Source organism: Oncorhynchus mykiss, chromosome 2 (genome assembly GCF_057628025.1).
Source record: "Oncorhynchus mykiss isolate SJ-2025 chromosome 2, ASM5762802v1, whole genome shotgun sequence".
In the NCBI taxonomy this organism is placed as follows: domain Eukaryota; kingdom Metazoa; phylum Chordata; class Actinopteri; order Salmoniformes; family Salmonidae; genus Oncorhynchus; species Oncorhynchus mykiss.
Genome location: NC_143023.1, coordinates 100,664,370 through 100,683,438, shown reverse-complemented (window position 1 = coordinate 100,683,438; position 19,069 = coordinate 100,664,370). Strand labels below are relative to the sequence as shown.

The 19,069-nt window shown below is 45.4% G+C and overlaps 1 protein-coding gene across 4 annotated transcripts in view; it reads left to right on the top strand.

The window, feature by feature from the left end:
* LOC110502607 (anoctamin-5) overlaps positions 1-19,069 on the top strand; it is a 95,727-nt gene that overhangs the window by 54,675 nt on the left and 21,983 nt on the right. For all 4 annotated transcript variants that reach the window (XM_090214240.1, XM_090214256.1, XM_090214241.1 and 1 more), the window contains 7 exons: positions 7,523-7,630; positions 13,951-14,019; positions 14,917-15,039; positions 15,285-15,446; positions 15,691-15,804; positions 18,195-18,310; positions 18,861-18,995. In XM_090214240.1, coding sequence (XP_090070366.1) covers positions 7,523-7,630; positions 13,951-14,019; positions 14,917-15,039; positions 15,285-15,446; positions 15,691-15,804; positions 18,195-18,310; positions 18,861-18,995 — 827 coding nt within the window. The remainder of the gene's footprint in view (positions 1-7,522; positions 7,631-13,950; positions 14,020-14,916; positions 15,040-15,284; positions 15,447-15,690; positions 15,805-18,194; positions 18,311-18,860; positions 18,996-19,069) is intronic.

Below are 19,069 nucleotides of genomic sequence, written 5' to 3'. Positions count from 1 at the left end.
TCAGAGCAGCTTACCGATCACTGTACCCGTTACTGTCACTATAAATGCCCATCTGTAAATAGCCCACCCGACTACCTCATCCCCACATTATTACTTACCCTCTTGCTCTTTTGCACCCCAGTATCTCTACTTGCACATCATCATATGCGCATCCATCACTCCAGTGTTAATGGCTAAATTGTAATTATTTTCGCCTCTAGGGCCTATTTATTGCCTTTACTTCCCTACTCTTCTACATTTACACTGTACATTTCTATGTTTCTTTTCTTTTGTGTTATTGACTGTACGTTTGTTTAGGTGTAACTCTGTTGTTGTTGTTGTTTTTGTCGTACTGCTTTGCTTTATCTTGGCCAGGTCGCGGGTTGTAAATGAGAACTTGTTCTCAACCGGCCTACCTGGTTAAATAAAGGTGTTCTCAACTAGCCTACCTGGTTAAATAAAGGTGTTCTCAACCGGCCTACCTGGTTAAATAAAGGTGTTCTCAACTAGCCTACCTGGTTAAATAAAGGTGTTCTCAACTAGCCTACCTGGTTAAATAAAGGTGTTCTCAACTAGCCTACCTGGTTAAATAAAGGTGTTCTCAACTAGCCTACCTGGTTAAATAAAGGTGTTCTCAACCGGCCTACCTGGTTAAATAAAGGTGTTCTCAACTAACCTACCTGGTTAAATAAAGGTGTTCTCAACTAGCCTACCTGGTTAAATAAAGGTGTTCTCAACTAGCCTACCTGGTTAAATAAAGGTGTTCTCAACTGGCCTACCTGGTTAAATAAAGGTGTTCTCAACTAGCCTACCTGGTTAAATAAAGGTGTTCTCAACCGGCCTACCTGGTTAAATAAAGGTGTTCTCAACTAGCCTACCTAGTTCAATAAAGGTGTTCTCAACTAGCCTACCTGGTTAAATAAAGGTGTTCTCAACTAGCCTACCTGGTTAAATAAAGGTGTTCTCAACTAGCCTACCTGGTTCAATAAAGGTGTTCTCAACTAGCCTACCTGGTTAAATAAAGGTGAAATAAAATAAATAAATAAACATGAGTCAAAGAAAGGTTAGTGCAAAAAGGGTCAATACCCTCAAATTAAAGCTGACAGTCTGCACTTTAACCTCATAGTATCATTTCAAGTCCAAAGTGCTGGAGTACAGAGCCAAAACAACAAAAAATGTGTCACCTTTCTTCTCTTACTTTTGGAGCTCACAATAGGTAGGGAAATAGTAACTAGGCAACAAGATAGACAAAAACCAGTAATAGCAGCGTACGTGATGAGTCAAAATAACAAGGCCAACATCCCACTTATTGGCAAGAGGAAGAGACGCAGCTACAACATAACATGATTACAACATAACAACTAGACAGGCAAACGGGAAACCGCTCACCCAGAGGCGGCACTCCTAGTGGCCGGAGACTTTAATGCAGGGAAACTTAAATCAGTTCTACCTAATTTCTATCAACATGTTAAATGTGCAACCAGAGGAAAAACAATTCTAGATCACCTGTACTCCACACACAGAGAAGCGTACAAAGCTCTCCCTCGCCATCCATTTGGTAAATCCGACCACAATTCTATCCTCCTGATTCCTGCTTACAAGCAAAAATTAAAGCAGGAAGCACCAGTGAATACAAGCACTCTGTCAATAAAGAAGTGGTCAGGTGAAGCAGATGCTATACTACAGGACTGTTTTGCTAGCACAGACTGGAATATGTTCCGGGATTCCTCCGATGGCATTGAGGAGTCCACCACATCAGCCATTCACTTCATCAATAAGTGCATCGAGGACGTCGTAACCACAGTGACTGTACGTACATACCCCAACCAGAAGTCATGGATTACAGGCAACATTCGCACTGAGCTAAAGTGTAGAGCTGCCGCTTTCAAGGTGCGGGACTCTAACCCGGAAGCTTATAAGAAATCCTGCTATGCCCTCCGACGAACCATCAAACTGGCAACGCGTCAATACGCTCGTCTTATGTGGCAGGGCTTGCAAACTATTACAGACTACAAAGGGAAGCACAGCCGCAAGCTGCCCAGTGACACGGGCCTACCAGACGAGCTAAATCACTTCTATGCTCGCTTCGAGGCAAGCAACACTGAGACATGCATGAGAGCATCAGCTGTTCCGGGCGACTGTGTGATCACGCTCTCCGTAGACGACATGAGTAAGACCTTTAAACAGTTCAACATTCACAAGGCTGCGGGCCAGACGGATTACCAGGACGGATTAAACAGTCCTGTAGTATAGCATCTGCTGTATGTGCTGACCAACCGGCAGGTGTCTTCACTGACATTTTCAACATGTCCCTGATTGAGTCTGTAATACCAACATGTTTAAAGCAGACCATCATAGTCCCTGTGCCCAAGAACACAAAGACAACCTGCCTAAATGACTACCGACCCGTAGCACTCACGTCTGTAGCCATGAAGTGCTTTGAAAGACTGGTCATGGCTCACATCAACACCATTAACCCAGAAACCCTAGACCCACTCCAAATTGCATACCGCCACAACAGATCCACAGATGATGCAATATCAATCACACTCCACACTGCCCTTTCCCACCTGGACAAAAGAAAACACCTACGTGAGAATGCTATTCATTGACCTCAGCTCAGCGTTCAACACCATAGTACCCTCAAAGCTCATTACTAAGCTAAGGACTCTGGGACTAAACACCTCCCACTGCAACTAGATCCTGGACTTCCTGACAGGCCGCCTCCAGGTGGCAACACATCTGCCACGCTGATCTTCAGCAATGGAGCCCCTCAGGGGTGCATGCTCAGTCCCCTCCTGTACTCCCTGTTCACCCATGACTGCATGGCCAGGCACGACTCCAACACCATCATTAAGTTTGCAGATGACCCAACAGTGGTACTCTGTGCTGTACTCCACTCAATATTTATTTTGGCCTTAACTACACTGCTTGTAATGACTATATGCTGTCTTCTTATACATGTACCACCTAATAGGATTTAGTTTTATTTTGTGTATGTGTGAGTTAAGTTTAGTTTTGTCCTCTAAATTGGCCATCCCATTCAACAGTACAATGAATGTCATTGTTTGTATTGCTGTCTTTTTTATTTTATTTTTTATTGGAAAATAATAAACATATTATAACATTTTAAAAAAAAAACAGTGTTAGGCCTGATCACCGACAACGACGAGACAGCCTATAGGGAGGAGGTCAGAGACCTGGCCGGGTGGTGCCAGAATAACAACCTATCCCCCAGCGTAACCAAGACTAACGAGATGATTGTGGACTACAGGAAAAGGAGGACCGAGCACGCACCCATTCTCATCGACGGGGCTGTAGTGGAGCAGGTTGAGAGCTTCAAGTTCCTCGGTGTCCACATCACCAACAAACTAGAATGGTCCAAACACACCAAGACCGTCGTGAAGAGGGCACAACAAAGCCTATTTCCCCTCAGGAAACTAAAAAGATTTGGAATGGGTCCTCAGATCCTCAAAAGGTTCTACAGCTGCAACATCGATAGTACTGGTTGCATCACTGGTACGACAATTGCTCGGCCAATTGCAAGGCACTACAGAAGGTAGTGCGTATGGCCCCATACATCACTGGGGCTATGCTGCCTGCCATCCAGGACCTCTACACAAGACCCCAGCCACCCCAGTCAGAGACTGTTCTCTCTACTACCGCATGGCAAGCGGTACCGGAGTGCCAAGTCTATTACAAAAGGCTTCTCAACAGTTTTTACCCCCAAGCCATAAGACTCCTGAACAGGTAAACAAATGGCTACCCGGACTATTTGCATTTTGTGCCTCCCCCCTCCAACCCCTCTTTTACGCTGCTGCTACTCTCTGTTTATCATATATGCACAGTCACTAACTATACATTTATGTACATACTACCTCAATCAACCAGTGCACCCGCACATTGGCTAACCGGGCTATCTGCATTGTGTCCTGCCACCCGCCAACCCCTCTTTTACGCTACTGCTACTCTCACTTTAATCATATCTACATGTACATACTACCTCAATCAGCCAGACTAACCGGTGTCTGTATGTAGCTACTTTTATAGCCTCTCTACTGTTTATAGCCTCTCTACTGTATATAGCCTCGCTACTGTATATAGCCTCACTACTGTTTATAGCCTCTCTACTGTTTATAGCCTCACTACTGTTTATAGCCTCTCTACTGTATATAGCCTCTCTACTGTATATAGTCTCTCTACTGTATATAACCTCTCTACTGTATATAGCCTCTCTACTGTATATAGCCTCTCTACTGTATATAGCCTCTCTACTGTATATAACCTCTCTACTGTATATATCCTCACTACTGTATATAGCCTCTCTACTGTATATAGCCTCTCTACTGTATATAGCCTCTCTACTGTTTATAGCCTCTCTACTGTATATAGCCCCTCAATTGTATATAACCTCTCTACTGTATATAGCCTCTCTACTGTATATAACCTCTCTACTGTATATAGCCTCTCTACTGTATATAGCCTCTCTACTGTATATAGCCTGACTACTGTAAATAACCTCTCTACTGTATATATCCTCACTACTGTATATAGCCTCACTACTGTATATAACCTCTCTACTGTATATATACTCACTACTGTATATAGCCTCTCTACTGTATATAGCCTCTCTACTGTATATAGCCTCTCTACTGTATATAGCCTCTCTACTGTTTATAGCCTCTCTACTGTATATAGCCCCTCAATTGTATATAACCTCTCTACTGTATATAGCCTCTCTACTGTATATAACATCTCTACTGTATATAGCCTCTCTACTGTATATAGCCTCACTACTGTATATAGCCTCTCTACTGTATATAGCCTCTCTACTGTATATAGCCTCTCTACTGTATATAACATCTCTACTGTATAGAGCCTCTCTACTGTATATAGCCTCACTACTGTTATTTTTCACTGTCTTTCTACTGTTGTTTTATTTCTTTACTTACCTATTGTTCACCTAATACCTTTTTTGCACTGTTGGTTAGAGCCTGTAAGTAAGCATTTCACTGTAAGGTATTACCTGTTCTATTCGGCGCACGTGACAAATAAACTTAGATTTTTTAGATTTTATTTAGCAGTCTTATGGCTTGGGGGTAGAAGCTGTTCAGGGTCCTGTTGATTCCAGACGTGGTACATTGCTATGCTTGCCGTGCGGTAGCAGAGAGAACAGTCTATGACTAGGGTGGCTGACATCTTTGACTATTTTCATGGCCTTCCTCTGACACCGCCTGGTATAGAGGTCCTGGGTCGTAGGGAACTCGGGCCCCAATGATGTACGCACCACCCTCTGTAGCGCCTTGTGGTTGGATGCCGAGCAGTCGCCATACCAAGCGGTGATGCAGCCAGTCAAGATGCTCTCAATGGTGCAGCGGAAGGACTTTAAGGAAGATCTGAGGACCCGTGCCAAATCTTTTCAGTCTCCTGAGGGGGAAAATGTGTTGTCGTGCCCTCTTCACGACTATCTTGATGTATTTGGACCATGACAGTTCCTTAGTGATCTGGACACCGAGCAACTTGAAGCTCTCAACCCACTCCACTACTACAATGTGAACGGGGCGTGCTAGGCCCTTTGTTTCCGGTAGTCCACAATCAGCTCCTGTGCCGACATGGCTATGCTGGTATTCATAATCGTTTCCAGAAATTGACAGTTTCACATTCTCACTGCAAAAAAAAAAAGCTGCGGATTAGGAGCCGTGTGCGGAGTGTTGTGTCTGTGTGTCCTCAATTTGCAGCGGGCAGCGAAGTTTGCTGTCACTCAGTCAGAGGTTTCATATATTTTCCCCTACCCTTTGCCCCACTTGTTAGATATTATGCACATTGATCGCTTGATAACAAACATCCTCACCTTGTGATTTATCATACTAGCAGGCAGCAACAATCTAAATGATCAGACTGAAAACACACGAGGAAAAGTGATCGAAATGATGAAGCGAGTGGACAGAGAAATACAGCTTCACTCTATCCAATCAGAGCGGCAGGATCAACGGACAACCCGCCCATCTCTTTACAGACAGGCAAACTAGCCAGTTAAGTTATCTAGAGCACGTAGAACTTCGCACATGACTGACTCAAAGACAGTACAGTACACTTTAGAAACTCTGGGACTGACTGACGTGAGAAAGATGCTTGCTGGCACCCGAAAATAACTTATTTTAAATGTATTTTTACGATCACAGATAATTACAAAATATACTCGGATCTTAAGCGTATCCAAAAAAAAATCCCATATCCGTTGCGATACTCATTTTGTCCGACTACTCGGCACACCCCTAGCAGTTATAGACATTTCGGTGAACTAAAACCAACAATCAGATGCTATTTTTTCCATTGGAATTTTGTTGTTTTTAAGATGGTTGAAAGTATAGTGACAAAACATAGGAAATTCAACTAACTTTTGGCTCTCTTTATGAGTGGGTGCATAGAGTTTGTAATCTCAACCAAATATTATCCACGTTGAAATGACATGGTGTGCCCAGTGGGAATGCTCTGTGTGCCGTCTTGGACAGAGGCTACTGTAATCTGTTAACTAACCAGAGATAGAGTCAAGACCGATGTCCTTGAGACACAGGCCCAACCTATAATCATGACAGAAGTCTTTGAGATCCAGACTAAGACCCAACCTTTCAAGACCTAACCTCTCGTGGACATACTACGTAAACAAATTCTGTACGATTTTATTTCTGGGTTAACCGAGATTACTGAAGACCCAGGCCATGACTCAGTGTATTAACATAATGAATGACCAGACCAAAATCAATGTTTTAAGATAATGACCAGACCATGACTCAGTGTATTAAGATAATGACCAGACCAAAATCAATGTTTTAAGATAATGACCAGACCATGACTCAGTGTATTAAGATAATGACAAAACTCTGGTCAGTTCTAATGTGGATAAAACAAGATTCAGACCTCCTGATAAGCTCAATGTAACTATGCTTAATGGAACATAGAACATTTCAGCCGTGGTTGAATTGCGTTGCTCCTGCTACTTGCATGTCCTCATCATCCGGCTCCGGCTCTGCAGGGGAGGTAATACTGTGATGCTGTGTGTGATTCTTCATCTTGGTTCCATGTATCTTGTTACAGTGACAGTATTGATTTGCAGTGGCGTTGCTGTGCTGGGGATAGCTCGGTTCAGAGGTCTGGCTTTTTCCAAGAATGTCTTCAGCTGTGGTTCTACCTTGAAACGCCTGTGTAGAGAGATACTCAAACCTTGAAGTTGGAGTGAACTGAAGGCTGTTTGCATTTCAAGGCATCCAAGGCTTTCCTGTGTGGTGGTGTACTTCATGGACCAAATTTCCCAGACAGAGACTCCATTTACATAGCTATTTATTCCAGTTCTAGGCTTAATCTATGTCTGGGAAACGGGCCCTATATCTGGGAATGTCAGCTGACTGTGTTTGTGTGTTGACTGTGTATTGGTGTGTGTTGACTGTGGTTGACTGTGTATTGGTGTGTGTTGACTGTGGTTGACTGTGTGTTGACGGTGTGTTGACTGTTTGTCTGTGTGTGTGTGTTGTCTGTCTCCTCCCAGGTTGACAAGCATCAGCAGAGTAAAGACTCTGTGTTCTTCCGGGATGGAAAGAGGAGGATTGACTTCGTCCTGTCCTATGTGGATGACCGAGACGGAGAGAGGAAACAGGTAAAATACAACCTACAGAAACACACCTCACTATCAACTACACTTCCTTCTACTGCAAATAGTTGTCAAGTGCATTGTCATCGTAGGGGTTTCATGGGAATTCTCAGTGATACTTAATACTGGTTTCTGGGCACAGGACACCGCCTGGGTAAAACCTGACTGAATGCTCCATTCCGTTGTGAGTTAGTTCAGAGTTCGTTCTGGTTTAATCCGGCTACATGGCTCTGTAGTAAAAGTACAGGGTGAATAAGATGCATGAACATAATTCAGGATGCTGTAATACATAGCACTCTTCCTTCACTTGACTCATTTTTACTTGACTCACTTCACTTGACTCACTTGGCTCACTTCACTTTACTTGACTCACTTCACTTGACACACTTCACTTGACTCACTTTACTTGACTCACTTCACTTGACTCACTTTACTTGACTCACTTCACTTGACTCACCTCACTTGTCAGCACCAGCTAGGTACGTCTCTTGCCACGCTGTTCATAATAGCAAGCACTGACTGTTGATAGTGTTCATATTTCAGAAATAAACTGCATGACACAAATACCTTGAAACAAGATGAAACATTTAAGCTAAGCTAAGCTACAGTACCTATAGTTCCTCATTCCTAACCAGTGACTGAGCCCCATGGAATGGACTGTCCTTATCATCTGCCTCCTGCTTTGAGTTAGCCTTGAATTGACCCTTAGTTTCCTTGGTAACTTTGTTATTTAAGTATATTTGAGTACTATTTGCATGCTGTGTGGGAGAAGTAGCCATTTTGAGGTGAAGCTTCCTGTACACAGAGTCCACATGATAAAGTGGTGTATAATGATATACAGTGCATTCGGCAAGTATTCAGACCCCTTGATTTTGTTATATTACATCCTTATTATAAAATTGATCAAATAGTATTTTTCCCTCATCAATCTACACACAATGCCGCATAATGAAAAAGCAAAAAACGTTTTTTTAAATTTTAGCAAATGTATAAAAAAACAAACAGAAATATCACATTTAGTATTGAGCCACTTTACTCAGTACTTTGTTGAAGCACCTTTGGCAGCGATTACAGCCTTGAGTCTTCTTGGGTATGACACTACAAGCTTGGCACACCTGTATTTGTGGAGTTTCTCCCATTCTTCTCTGCAGATTCTCTCAAGCTCTGTCAGGTTGGATGGGGAGCGTTGCTGCGCAGCTATTTTCAGGGTCTCTCCAGCGATGTTTGACCGGGTTCTAGTCCGGGCTCTGGTTTAGCCACTCAAGGACATTCAGAGACTTGTCCCGAAGCCACTCATGTGTTGTCTTGGCTGTGTGCTTAGGGTCGTTGTCCTGTTGGAAGGTGAATCTTCGCCCCAGTCTGAGATCCTGAGCACTCTGGAGCAGGTTTTCATCAAGGATCTCTTTGTACTTTGCTTCGTTCATCTTTCCCTAGTCTCCCAGTCCCTGCCGCTGAAAAACATCCCCACAGCATGATGCTGCCACCACCATGCTTCACCGTAGGGATGGTGTCAGGTTTCCTCCAGACGTGACGTTTGGCATTCAGGCCAAAGGGTTCAATCTTGTTTCTCATGGTCTGAGAGTCCTTTGGGTGCCTTATTAGCAAATAAAGCAGGCTGTCATGTGCCTTTTACTGAGGAGGGGCTACTGTCTGGCCACTCTATCATAAAGGCCTGATTGGTGGAGTGCTGCAAAGAGCTCTGTCAGAGTGACCATCGGGTTCTTGGTTACCTCCCTGACCAAGGCCCTTATCCTCTGATTGCTCAGTTTGGCCGGGCAGCCTGCTCTAGGAAAGGTTTTGGTGGTTCCAAACTTCTTCATTTAATAATTATGGAGGCCACTTTGTTCTTGAGGACCTTCAATGCTGCAGAAATATTTTGGTACCCTTCCCCAGATCTGTGCCTCGACATAATCCTGTCTCGGGAACTCTACGGACAATTCCTTCGACCTCATGGCTTGGTTTTTGCTCTGACATACACTGTCAACTGTGGGACCTTATAAAGACAGGTGTGTGCCTTTCCAAATCATGTCCAATCAATTGAATTGACCACAGGTGGACTCCAATCAAGTTGTAGAAACATCTCAACGTTGATCAATGGAAACAGGATTGATTTCGAGTCTAAATAGCGAAGGGTCTGAATAATGATGTATATAATGTATTTGTTTTTTATTTTTAATACATTTGCAAATATTTCTAAAACGTGTAGCTGGTACTAGTAAGCATCATGATCAGACGGTTTATAGAGAGGGTCTTCTGGGAGGGGAGCAACCAATGGCTGCGTCTTCTGTGAGGGGAGCAACCAATGGGTGGGTCTTCTGGTAGGGGCACAACCAGGGAGGGGAAAGGCCTTTTATAAACGTATCAAATGTTGTTGTGATTTCCGGCGCCGACAGAGATGGCCGTCTCGCTTCGCGTTCCTAGGAAACTATGCAGTTTTTGTTTTTTTACGTGTTATTTCTTACATTAGTACCCCAGGTCATCTTAGGTTTCATTACATACAGTCGAGAAGAACTACTGAATATAAGAGCAGCGTCAACTCACCATCAGTACAACCAAGAATATGACTTTCGTGAAGCGGATTCTGTGTTCTGCCTTTCAACCAGGACAACGGAATGGATCCCAGCCGACGACCCAAAAAAACGACTCCGTAAAAGAGGGAAACGAGGCGGTCTTCTGGTCAGACTCCGGAGACGGGCACATCGTGCACAACTCCCTAGTATACTTCTCGCCAATGTCCAGTCTCTTGACAACAAGGTTGATGAAATCCGAGCAAGGGTAGCATTCCAGAGGGACATCAGAGACTGACGTTCTTTGCTTCACGGAAACATGGCTCACCGGAGAGACGCTATCGGAGTCGGTGCAGCCAGCTGGTTTCTCCACGCATCGCGCCGACAGAAACAAACATCTTTCTGGTAAGAAGAGGGGCGGGGGCGTATGCTTCATGGTTAACGGGACGTGGTGTGGCCACAACAACATACAGGAACTCAAGTCCTTCTGTTCACCTGATTTAGAATTCCTCACAATCAAATGTTGACCGCATTATCTACCAAGGGAATTCTCTTCGATTACAATCACAGCCGTATATATTCCCCCCCAAGCAGACACATCGATGGCTCTGAACAAACTTTATTTGACTCTTTGCAAACTGGAATCCATACATCCTGAGGCTGCATTCATTGTATCTGGTGATTTTAACAAGGCTAATCTGAAAACAAGACTCCCTAAATTGTATCAGCATATCGATTGCGCAACCAGACCTGGCAAAACCTTGGATCATTGCTATTCTAACTTCCGCGACGCATATAAGGCCCTGCCCCGCCCTCCTTTCGGAAAAGCTGACCACGACTCCATTTTGTTGATCCCTGTCTACAGACAGAAACTAAAACAAGAAGCTCCAACGCTGGTCCGACCAATCTGATTCCACACTCCAAGACTGCTTCCATCACGTGGACTGGGATATGTTTCGTATTGCGTCAGACAACAACATTGACGAATACGCTGATTCGGTGTGCGAGTTCATTAGAACGTGCGTTGAAGATGTCGTTCCCATAGCAACGATTAAAACATTCCCAAACCAGAAACCGTGGATTGATGGCAGCATTCGCGTGAAACTGAAAGCGCGAACCACTGCTTTTAATCAGGGCAAGGTGACCGGAAACATGACCGAATACAAACAGTGTAGCTATTCCCTCCGTAAGACAATCAAACAAGCTAAGCGTCAGTATAGAGACAAAGTAGAATCTCAATTCAACGGCTCAGACGCAATAGGTATGTGGCAGGGTCTACAGTCAATCACGGATTACAAAAAGAAAACCAGCCCCGTCACGGACCAGGATGTCTTGCTCGAGCTCAGTGAGGTTGGATGGAGAGCATTTGTGAACAGCAGTTTTCAGTTCTTTCCACAGATTCTCGATTGGATTCAGGTCTGGACTTTGACTTGGCCATTCTAACACCTGGATATGTTTATTTTTGAACCATTCCATTGTAGATTTTGCTTTATGTTTTGGATCATTGTCTTGTTGGAAGACAAATCTCCGTCCCAGTCTCAGGTCTTTTGCAGACTCCATCAGGTTTTCTTCCAGAATGGTCCTGTATTTGGCTCCATCCATCTTCCCATCAATTTTAACCATCTTCCCTGTCCCTGCTGAAGAAAAGCAGGCCCAAACCATGATGCTGCCACCACCATGTTTGACAGTGGGGATGGTGTGTTCAGCTGTGTTGCTTTTACGCCAAACATAACGTTTTGCATTGTTGCCAAAAAGTTCAATTTTGGTTTCATCTGACCAGAGCACCTTCTTCCACATGTTTGGTGTGTCTCCCAGGTGGCTTATGGCAAACTTTAAACGACACTTTTTATGGATATCTTTAAGAAATGGCTTTCTTCTTGCCACTCTTCCATAAAGGCCAGATTTGTGCAATATATGACTGATTGTTGTCCTATGGACAGAGTCTCCCACCTCAGCTGTAGATCTCTGCAGTTAATCCAGAGTGATCATGGGCCTCTTGGCTGCATCTCTGATCAGTCTTCTCCTTGTATGAGCTGAAAGTTTAGAGGGACGGCCAGGTCTTGGTAGATTTGCAGTGGTCTGATACTCCTTCCATTTCAATATTATCGCTTGCACAGTGCTCCTTGGGATGTTTAAAGCTTGGGAAATCTTTTTGTATCCAAATCCGGCTTTAAACTTCTTCACAACAGTATCTCGGACCTGCCTGGTGTGTTCCTTGTTCTTCATGAACAACCTCAGGAGGCTGAAGAAATTTGGCTTGTCACCAAAAGCACTCACAAACTTCTACAGATGCACAATCGAGAGCATCCTGGTGGGCTGTGTCACCTTCTGGTACGGCAACTGCTCAGCCCACAACCGTAAGGCTCTCCAGAGGGTAGTGAGGTCTGCACAACGCATCACCGGGGGCAAACTACCTGCCCTCCAGGACCCCTTCACCAACCGATGTTACAGGAAGGCCATAAAGATCATCAAGGACAACAACCACCCGAGCCACTGCCTGTTCACCCCGCTATCATCCAGAAGGCGAGGTCAGTACAGGTGCATCAAAGCTGGGACCGAGAGACTGAAAAACAGCTTCTATCTCAAGGCCATCAGACTGTTAAACAGCCACCACTAACATTGAGTGGCTGCTGCCAACACACTGACTCAACTCCAGCCACTTTAATAATGGGAATTGATGGGAAATTATGTAAAATATATCACTAGCCACTTTAAACAATGCTACCTAATATAATGTTTACATACCCTACATTATTCATCTCATATGCATACGTATATACTGTACTCTATATCATCTACTGCATCTTTATGTAATACATGTATCACTAGCCACTTTAACTATGCCACTTTGTTTACATACTCATCTCATATGTATATACTGTACTCGATACCATCTACTGTATCTTGCCTATGCCGCTCTGTACCATCACTCATTCATATATCTTTATGTACATATTCTTTATCCCCCTACACTTGTGTGTATAAGACAGTAGTTTTGGAATTGTTAGTTAGATTACTTGTTGGTTATTACTGCATTGTCGGAACTAGAAGCACAAGCATTTCGCTAAACTCACATTAACATCTGCTAACCATGTGTATGTGACAAATAAAATGTGATTGATTCGATTTGAGACATGTTGGGGTAATGGGATGGGGAGCAGGGAGACATGTTAGGGTAATGGGATGGGGAGTAGGGAGACATGTTGGGGTAATGGGATGGGGAGCAGGGAGACATGTTAGGGTAATGGGATGGGGAGTAGGGAGACATGTTGGGGTAATGGGATGGGGAGCAGGGAGACATGTTGGGGTAATGGGATGGGGAGCAGGGAGACATGTTGGGGTAATGGGATGGGGAGTAGGGAGACATGTTGGGGTAATGGGATAGGGAGTAGGGAGACATGTTGGGGTAATGGGATAGGGAGCAGGGAGACATGTTGGGGTAATGGGATGGGGAGTAGGGGGACATGTTAGGGTAATGGGATAGGGAGTAGGGAGACATGTTGGGGTAATGGGATGGGGAGCAGGGAGACATGTTGGGGTAATGGGATGGGGAGCAGGGAGACATGTTGGGGTATCCTCTCATATCCTCTCTCCTCTCCTATCGTCTCTCCTCTCCTATCCTATCGTCTCTCCTCTTATATCCTCTCTCCTATCCTATCATATCTCCTCTCCTATCCTATCCTCTCTCCTCTCCTATCCTATCATCTCTCCTATCCGCTCTCCTCTCATATCCTCTCTCCTCTCCTATCGTCTCTCCTCTCTTCCCCTCTATGCTCCTCTCTCCTCTTCTCTTTTCTTCCTTCTATGTTGTGTCAACAGGAGAGGCGGAGGGAGTATGAGGCTAACCTACAGAAAGCAGGGCTGGAGCTGGAGACAGAGGATAAATCGGTAAGATTCCTGCCCTGAAGGTTTATCTGATTACATCTAACCAAGTTCTGGTGAATAAATAGCCTGGTCCCAGATATGTCTGTGTTGCTAACAACATCGGACCAGAGGAGTTAGCAACGCATCATAAACAGATCTGAGACCAGGCTAGTGAATGAATATAGGTCTGAAACAAGAGATATTTAGTATACAGGGACAGACTGTCCTGGCAGTGTTTTTGTACAGGGGGATGCCATTACTCTTTCTCACCACCGGGGGGAGAGATATTTAGTATACAGGGACAGACTGTCCTGGCAGTGTTTTTGTACAGGGGGATGCCATTACTCTTTCTCACCACTGGGGGGATAGATATTTAGTATACAAGGACAGACTGTCCTGGCAGTGTTTTTGTACAGGGGGATGCCATTACTCTTTCTCACCACTGGGGGGAGAGATATTTAGTATACAAGGACAGACTGTCCTGGCAGTGTTTTTGTACAGGGGGATGCCATTACTCTTTCTCACCACTGGGGGGAGAGATATTTAGTATACAAGGACAGACTGTCCTGGCAGTGTTTTTGTACAGGGGGATGCCATTACTCTTTCTCACCACTGGGGGGAGAGATATTTAGTATACAAGGACAGACTGTCCTGGCAGTGTTTTTGTACAGGGGGATGCCATTACTCTTTCTCACCACCGGGGGGCGATAGATCAATAGAAATACTCTGGTTTATCAACTTTATAACACAGTACAGGAAAATGGTTTGTTTGTGGTGGTGGAGGTGAACTTAAGTAGCTAAACTTGGCTATTGGTTAAATAATTGACAGGCTGTGTCTGTTTGTCTGTCCATCTTCCTGTCTGTCCATCCATCTCCACTTCTATCTATCTCTCCATTTCTCCATCTCTCTCCTCCAATCAGGTGTCAGATGACAGGAAGACATACTTTGTGAAGATCCACGCTCCATGGGAGGTTCTGGCCACCTACGCCGATGTCCTCAAGATCAAGGTTCCCTTCAAGGAAAACGACATCCCCGTTCACCAGGTACAGTAGGCAGCCAGGTAGCCTAGCGGTTAGCGAGGCGGGTCCAAGCAAAACAGATTGGTTCCAATACCAGAACTGAAAGAAAATATCTGGCCAGTCTTTGGACTGTAGGTTCAAACGGTTTTTGTTCATGCCAACTACATTGTTGTCATCCGGAAACATGTTTGTGGTGACAAGGTGTTGGCATGACGGCACAAAACAACTAAAAGTAAAGAATTGTTTTTCTTAATATGTTCTTCATCCAGGACATTCCCATGGACTGGCTGTTCACTCCTTTCCGTCTACCGGACCACGTTATGAATCCTGAACCTGACTATTTCACCTCACCTTTCAACAAGGGAAAGATTGACTTCTTCCTCATCGATGACAAGGAGACGTTCTTCCCTCCTTCCGTCCGCAACAGGATAGTAAGTAGGCCAACGTAAAGGTTTTTTTTGTATAAGAGAATCAAAGGAGAAGAATTGACTTCTCTTCTGACTTCTCTCTTCACGGTTTCTTCCTGGCTGTGAAGCAACCGTCAATGTAAAAATGGCTTTGTGAATTAATTTGGAATGTAGTCATGGCAGTATAGTGGCTTGTAGAATAGACAGTCCTCTATTAGTAGAAGTGTGAATCTCTATGTATGTATTTCTCTCTCTCTCCTCCCTCCAGGTGTACTACATCTTAGCCCGTTGTCCCTACCACAAGACGGACAGAGAGGACAAGAAGGGCATCAAGCGCCTGCTCAACAACGGCACCTACGGGTCTGCCTTCCCACTACATGATGTAAGAGGCTACTGTCCAACAGTGACCAGGGTTGGGGTCAATTCCGTTTTAAATTCCTGTCAATTTAGGACGTACACTGAAATTACAATTACAATTTAGGACGTACACTGAAATTACAATTACAATTTTTAGTCTTTGCTTTTTCAATGAGAAAAAAATGTGGAATTGGAATTTGATTTCCTTTCTGAAATGACTGGATTTGAAATGGAATTGACCCCCCCAAAAAACTCTGAAAGTGACCTTCTCTCCTAGTAGGGAAAAGTGGTTGTGATGTCATTTTAGCTGTCGTTCATATAGTCATTTAGTCGTTCATATAGTAATCCCCCCCCCCCCCCCCCAAAAAAAAGGGGGTATCTTTATCAAAATGAACCCTATTATCATCCCCTTTTGGAATGAGACATTCCACATTGTGGGGCGGGAGGTAGTCTAGTGGTTAGAGTGGAGGGGCGGCAGGTAGCCTAGTGGTTAGAGTGGAGGGGCAGCAGGTAGTCTAGTGGTTAGAGTGGAGGGGCGGCAGGTAGTCTAGTGGTTAGAGTGGAGGAGCGGCAGGTAGTCTAGTGGTTAGAGTGGAGGAGCGGCAGGTAGCCTAGTGGTTAGAGTGGAGGGGCGCGGCAGGTAGCCTAGTGGTTAGAGTGGAGGGGCGGCAGGTAGCCTAGTGGTTAGAGTGGAGGGGCGGCAGGTAGCCTAGTGGTTAGAGTGGAGGGGCGCGGCAGGTAGCCTAGTGGTTAGAGTGGAGGGGCGGCAGGTAGCCTAGTGGTTAGAGTGGAGGGGCGGCAGGTATCCTAGTGGTTAGAGTGGAGGAGCGGCAGGTAGCCTAGTGGTTAGAGTGGAGGGGCGCGGCAGGTAGCCTAGTGGTTAGAGTGGAGGGGCGGCAGGTAGCCTAGTGGTTAGAGTGGAGGGGCGGCAGGTAGCCTAGTGGTTAGAGTGGAGGGGCGGCAGGTAGCCTAGTGGTTAGAGTGGAGGGGCGCGGCAGGTAGCCTAGTGGTTAGAGTGGAGGGGCGGCAGGTAGCCTAGTGGTTAGAGTGGAGGGGCGGCAGGTATCCTAGTGGTTAGAGTGGAGGGGCGGCAGGTAGCCTAGTGGTTAGAGTGAAGGGGCGGCAGGGTAGACTAGTGGTTAGAGTGGAGGGATGGCAGGTAGCCTAGTGGTTAGAGTGGAGGGGCGGCAGCGTAACCTAGTGGTTAGAGTGGAGGGGAGGCAGGTAGCGTAGTGGTTAGAGTGGAGGGATGGCAGGTAGCCTAGTGGTTAGAGTGGAGGGGCGGCAGGTATCCTAGTGGTTAGAGTGGAGGGATGGCAGGTAGCCTAGTGGTTAGAGTGGAGGGGCGGCAGGTAGCCTAGTGGTTAGAGTGGAGGGGAGGCAGGTAGCGTAGTGGTTAGAGTGGAGGGATGGCAGGTAGCCTAGTGGTTAGAGTGGAGGGGCGGCAGGTATCCTAGTGGTTAGAGTGGAGGGGCGGCAGGTAGTCTAGTGGTTAGAGTGGAGGGGCGGCAGGTAGCCTAGTGGTTAGAGTGGAGGGGCGGCAGGTAGCCTAGTGGTTAGAGTGGAGGGGAGGCAGGTAGCGTAGTGGTTAGAGTGGAGGGGCGGCAGGTAGCCTAGTGGTTAGAGTGGAGGGGCGGCAGGTAGCCTAGTGATTAGAGTGGAGGGGCGGCAGGGTAGCCTAGTGGTTAGAGTGGAGGGGCGGCAGGTAGTCTAGTGGTTAGAGTGGAGGGGCGGCAGGTAGCCTAGTGGTTAGAGTGGAGGGGCGGCAGGTAGCCTAGTGGTTAGAGTGGAGGGGCGGCAGGTAGCCTAGTGGTTAGAGTGGAGGGGGGGCAGGTAGTCTAGTGGTTAGAGTGGAGGGGTGGCAGGTAGCGTAGTGGTTAGAGTGGAGGGATGGCAGGTAGCCTAGTGGTTAGAGTGGAGGGATGGCAGGTAGCCTAGTGGTTAGAGTGGAGGGATGGCAGGTAGCCTAGTGGTTAGAGCGTTGGACTTCATCAAGATCGAATCCCCGAGCTGACAAGGTGAAACATCTTTCGTTCTGCCCCCTGAACAAGGCAGTTAACCCACTGTTCCCTGATAGGCCGTCATTGAAAATAAGAATATTTTTTTTAACTGATTTGCCTAGTTAAATAAAGGTTAAATAAAAAATAAAAACAGGCATAAGGTTGCACAATTCCGGGTAAATTTCCCAGAATCCCCAGGTTTTCCAGAAATCCTGGCGAGAGGATTCCAGATTCCCTGCTTATTTGCCTCTTGATTCTGGGAATCTTTCAACTGGGATTTTCTGGAGAGAAAAAAACGAATACATTTTCTTTTGGGGGGGGGCGTTTATCTGAATTTTGCAACCATATTATGAATAAGGATGAACAGTAGGACCATGACATGATAAACGGTCTGTCTCCCTCTGTGTGTATAAAGTCTCGATACTGGAAACCATCCAGGGATTCCAACAGTGAGAGTGAGAGATTCAACCTCTACAAACACTGGGCCCAGTTTTTCAGTTTCTTCAAAGAGCAGCCTCTCAACTTGATACGGTGAGAACACAACAACAAGCCAGACGTTCAATCCAACTCAGATTAACAGCCTGTGCACATTGATATACTGTACTTTTAAGCCAGTGTCTCTAATGTTTGCGGATCTCACATTGCCTGTTAACTCCAAGGATTTCAGCTCAAGCAGATATCCCCTTTAAATGTGAACTGCGCAGTGCACAGGTCATTTATCTGCGTTTGTTTGAATCAAGTCTCCACGTCGTCCTTTTTTTTCTAGACACTAAACAGACTTGTTGTTGTTTGATTGGTTGTGTTGTATTTCCCCATAACAGGAAGTATTACGGGGAGAAGATGTTTGATTGGTTGTGTTGTATTTCCCATAACAGGAAGTATTACGGGGAGAAGATGTTTGATTGGTTGTGATGTATTTCCCATAACAGGAAGTATTACGGGGAGAAGATGTTTGATTGGTTGTGATGTATTTCCCATAACAGGAACTATTACGGGGAGAAGATGTTTGATTGGTTATATTTCCCATAACAGGAAGTATTACGGGGAGAAGATGTTTGATTGGTTATATTTCCCATAACAGGAAGTATTACGGGGAGAAGATTGGGATCTACTTTGCCTGGCTGGGTTTCTACACTGAGATGCTGTTCTTCGCTGCCGTAGTCGGCCTGATCTGTTTTCTCTATGGATTGTTCACCTTCGATGACAACGTCTGGAGGTGAGGTTCCCTGAATCCCAATTCAACCCCTAGGCACTATCCCCTACCCCCTAACTCACAGCCTAAAAATCCTA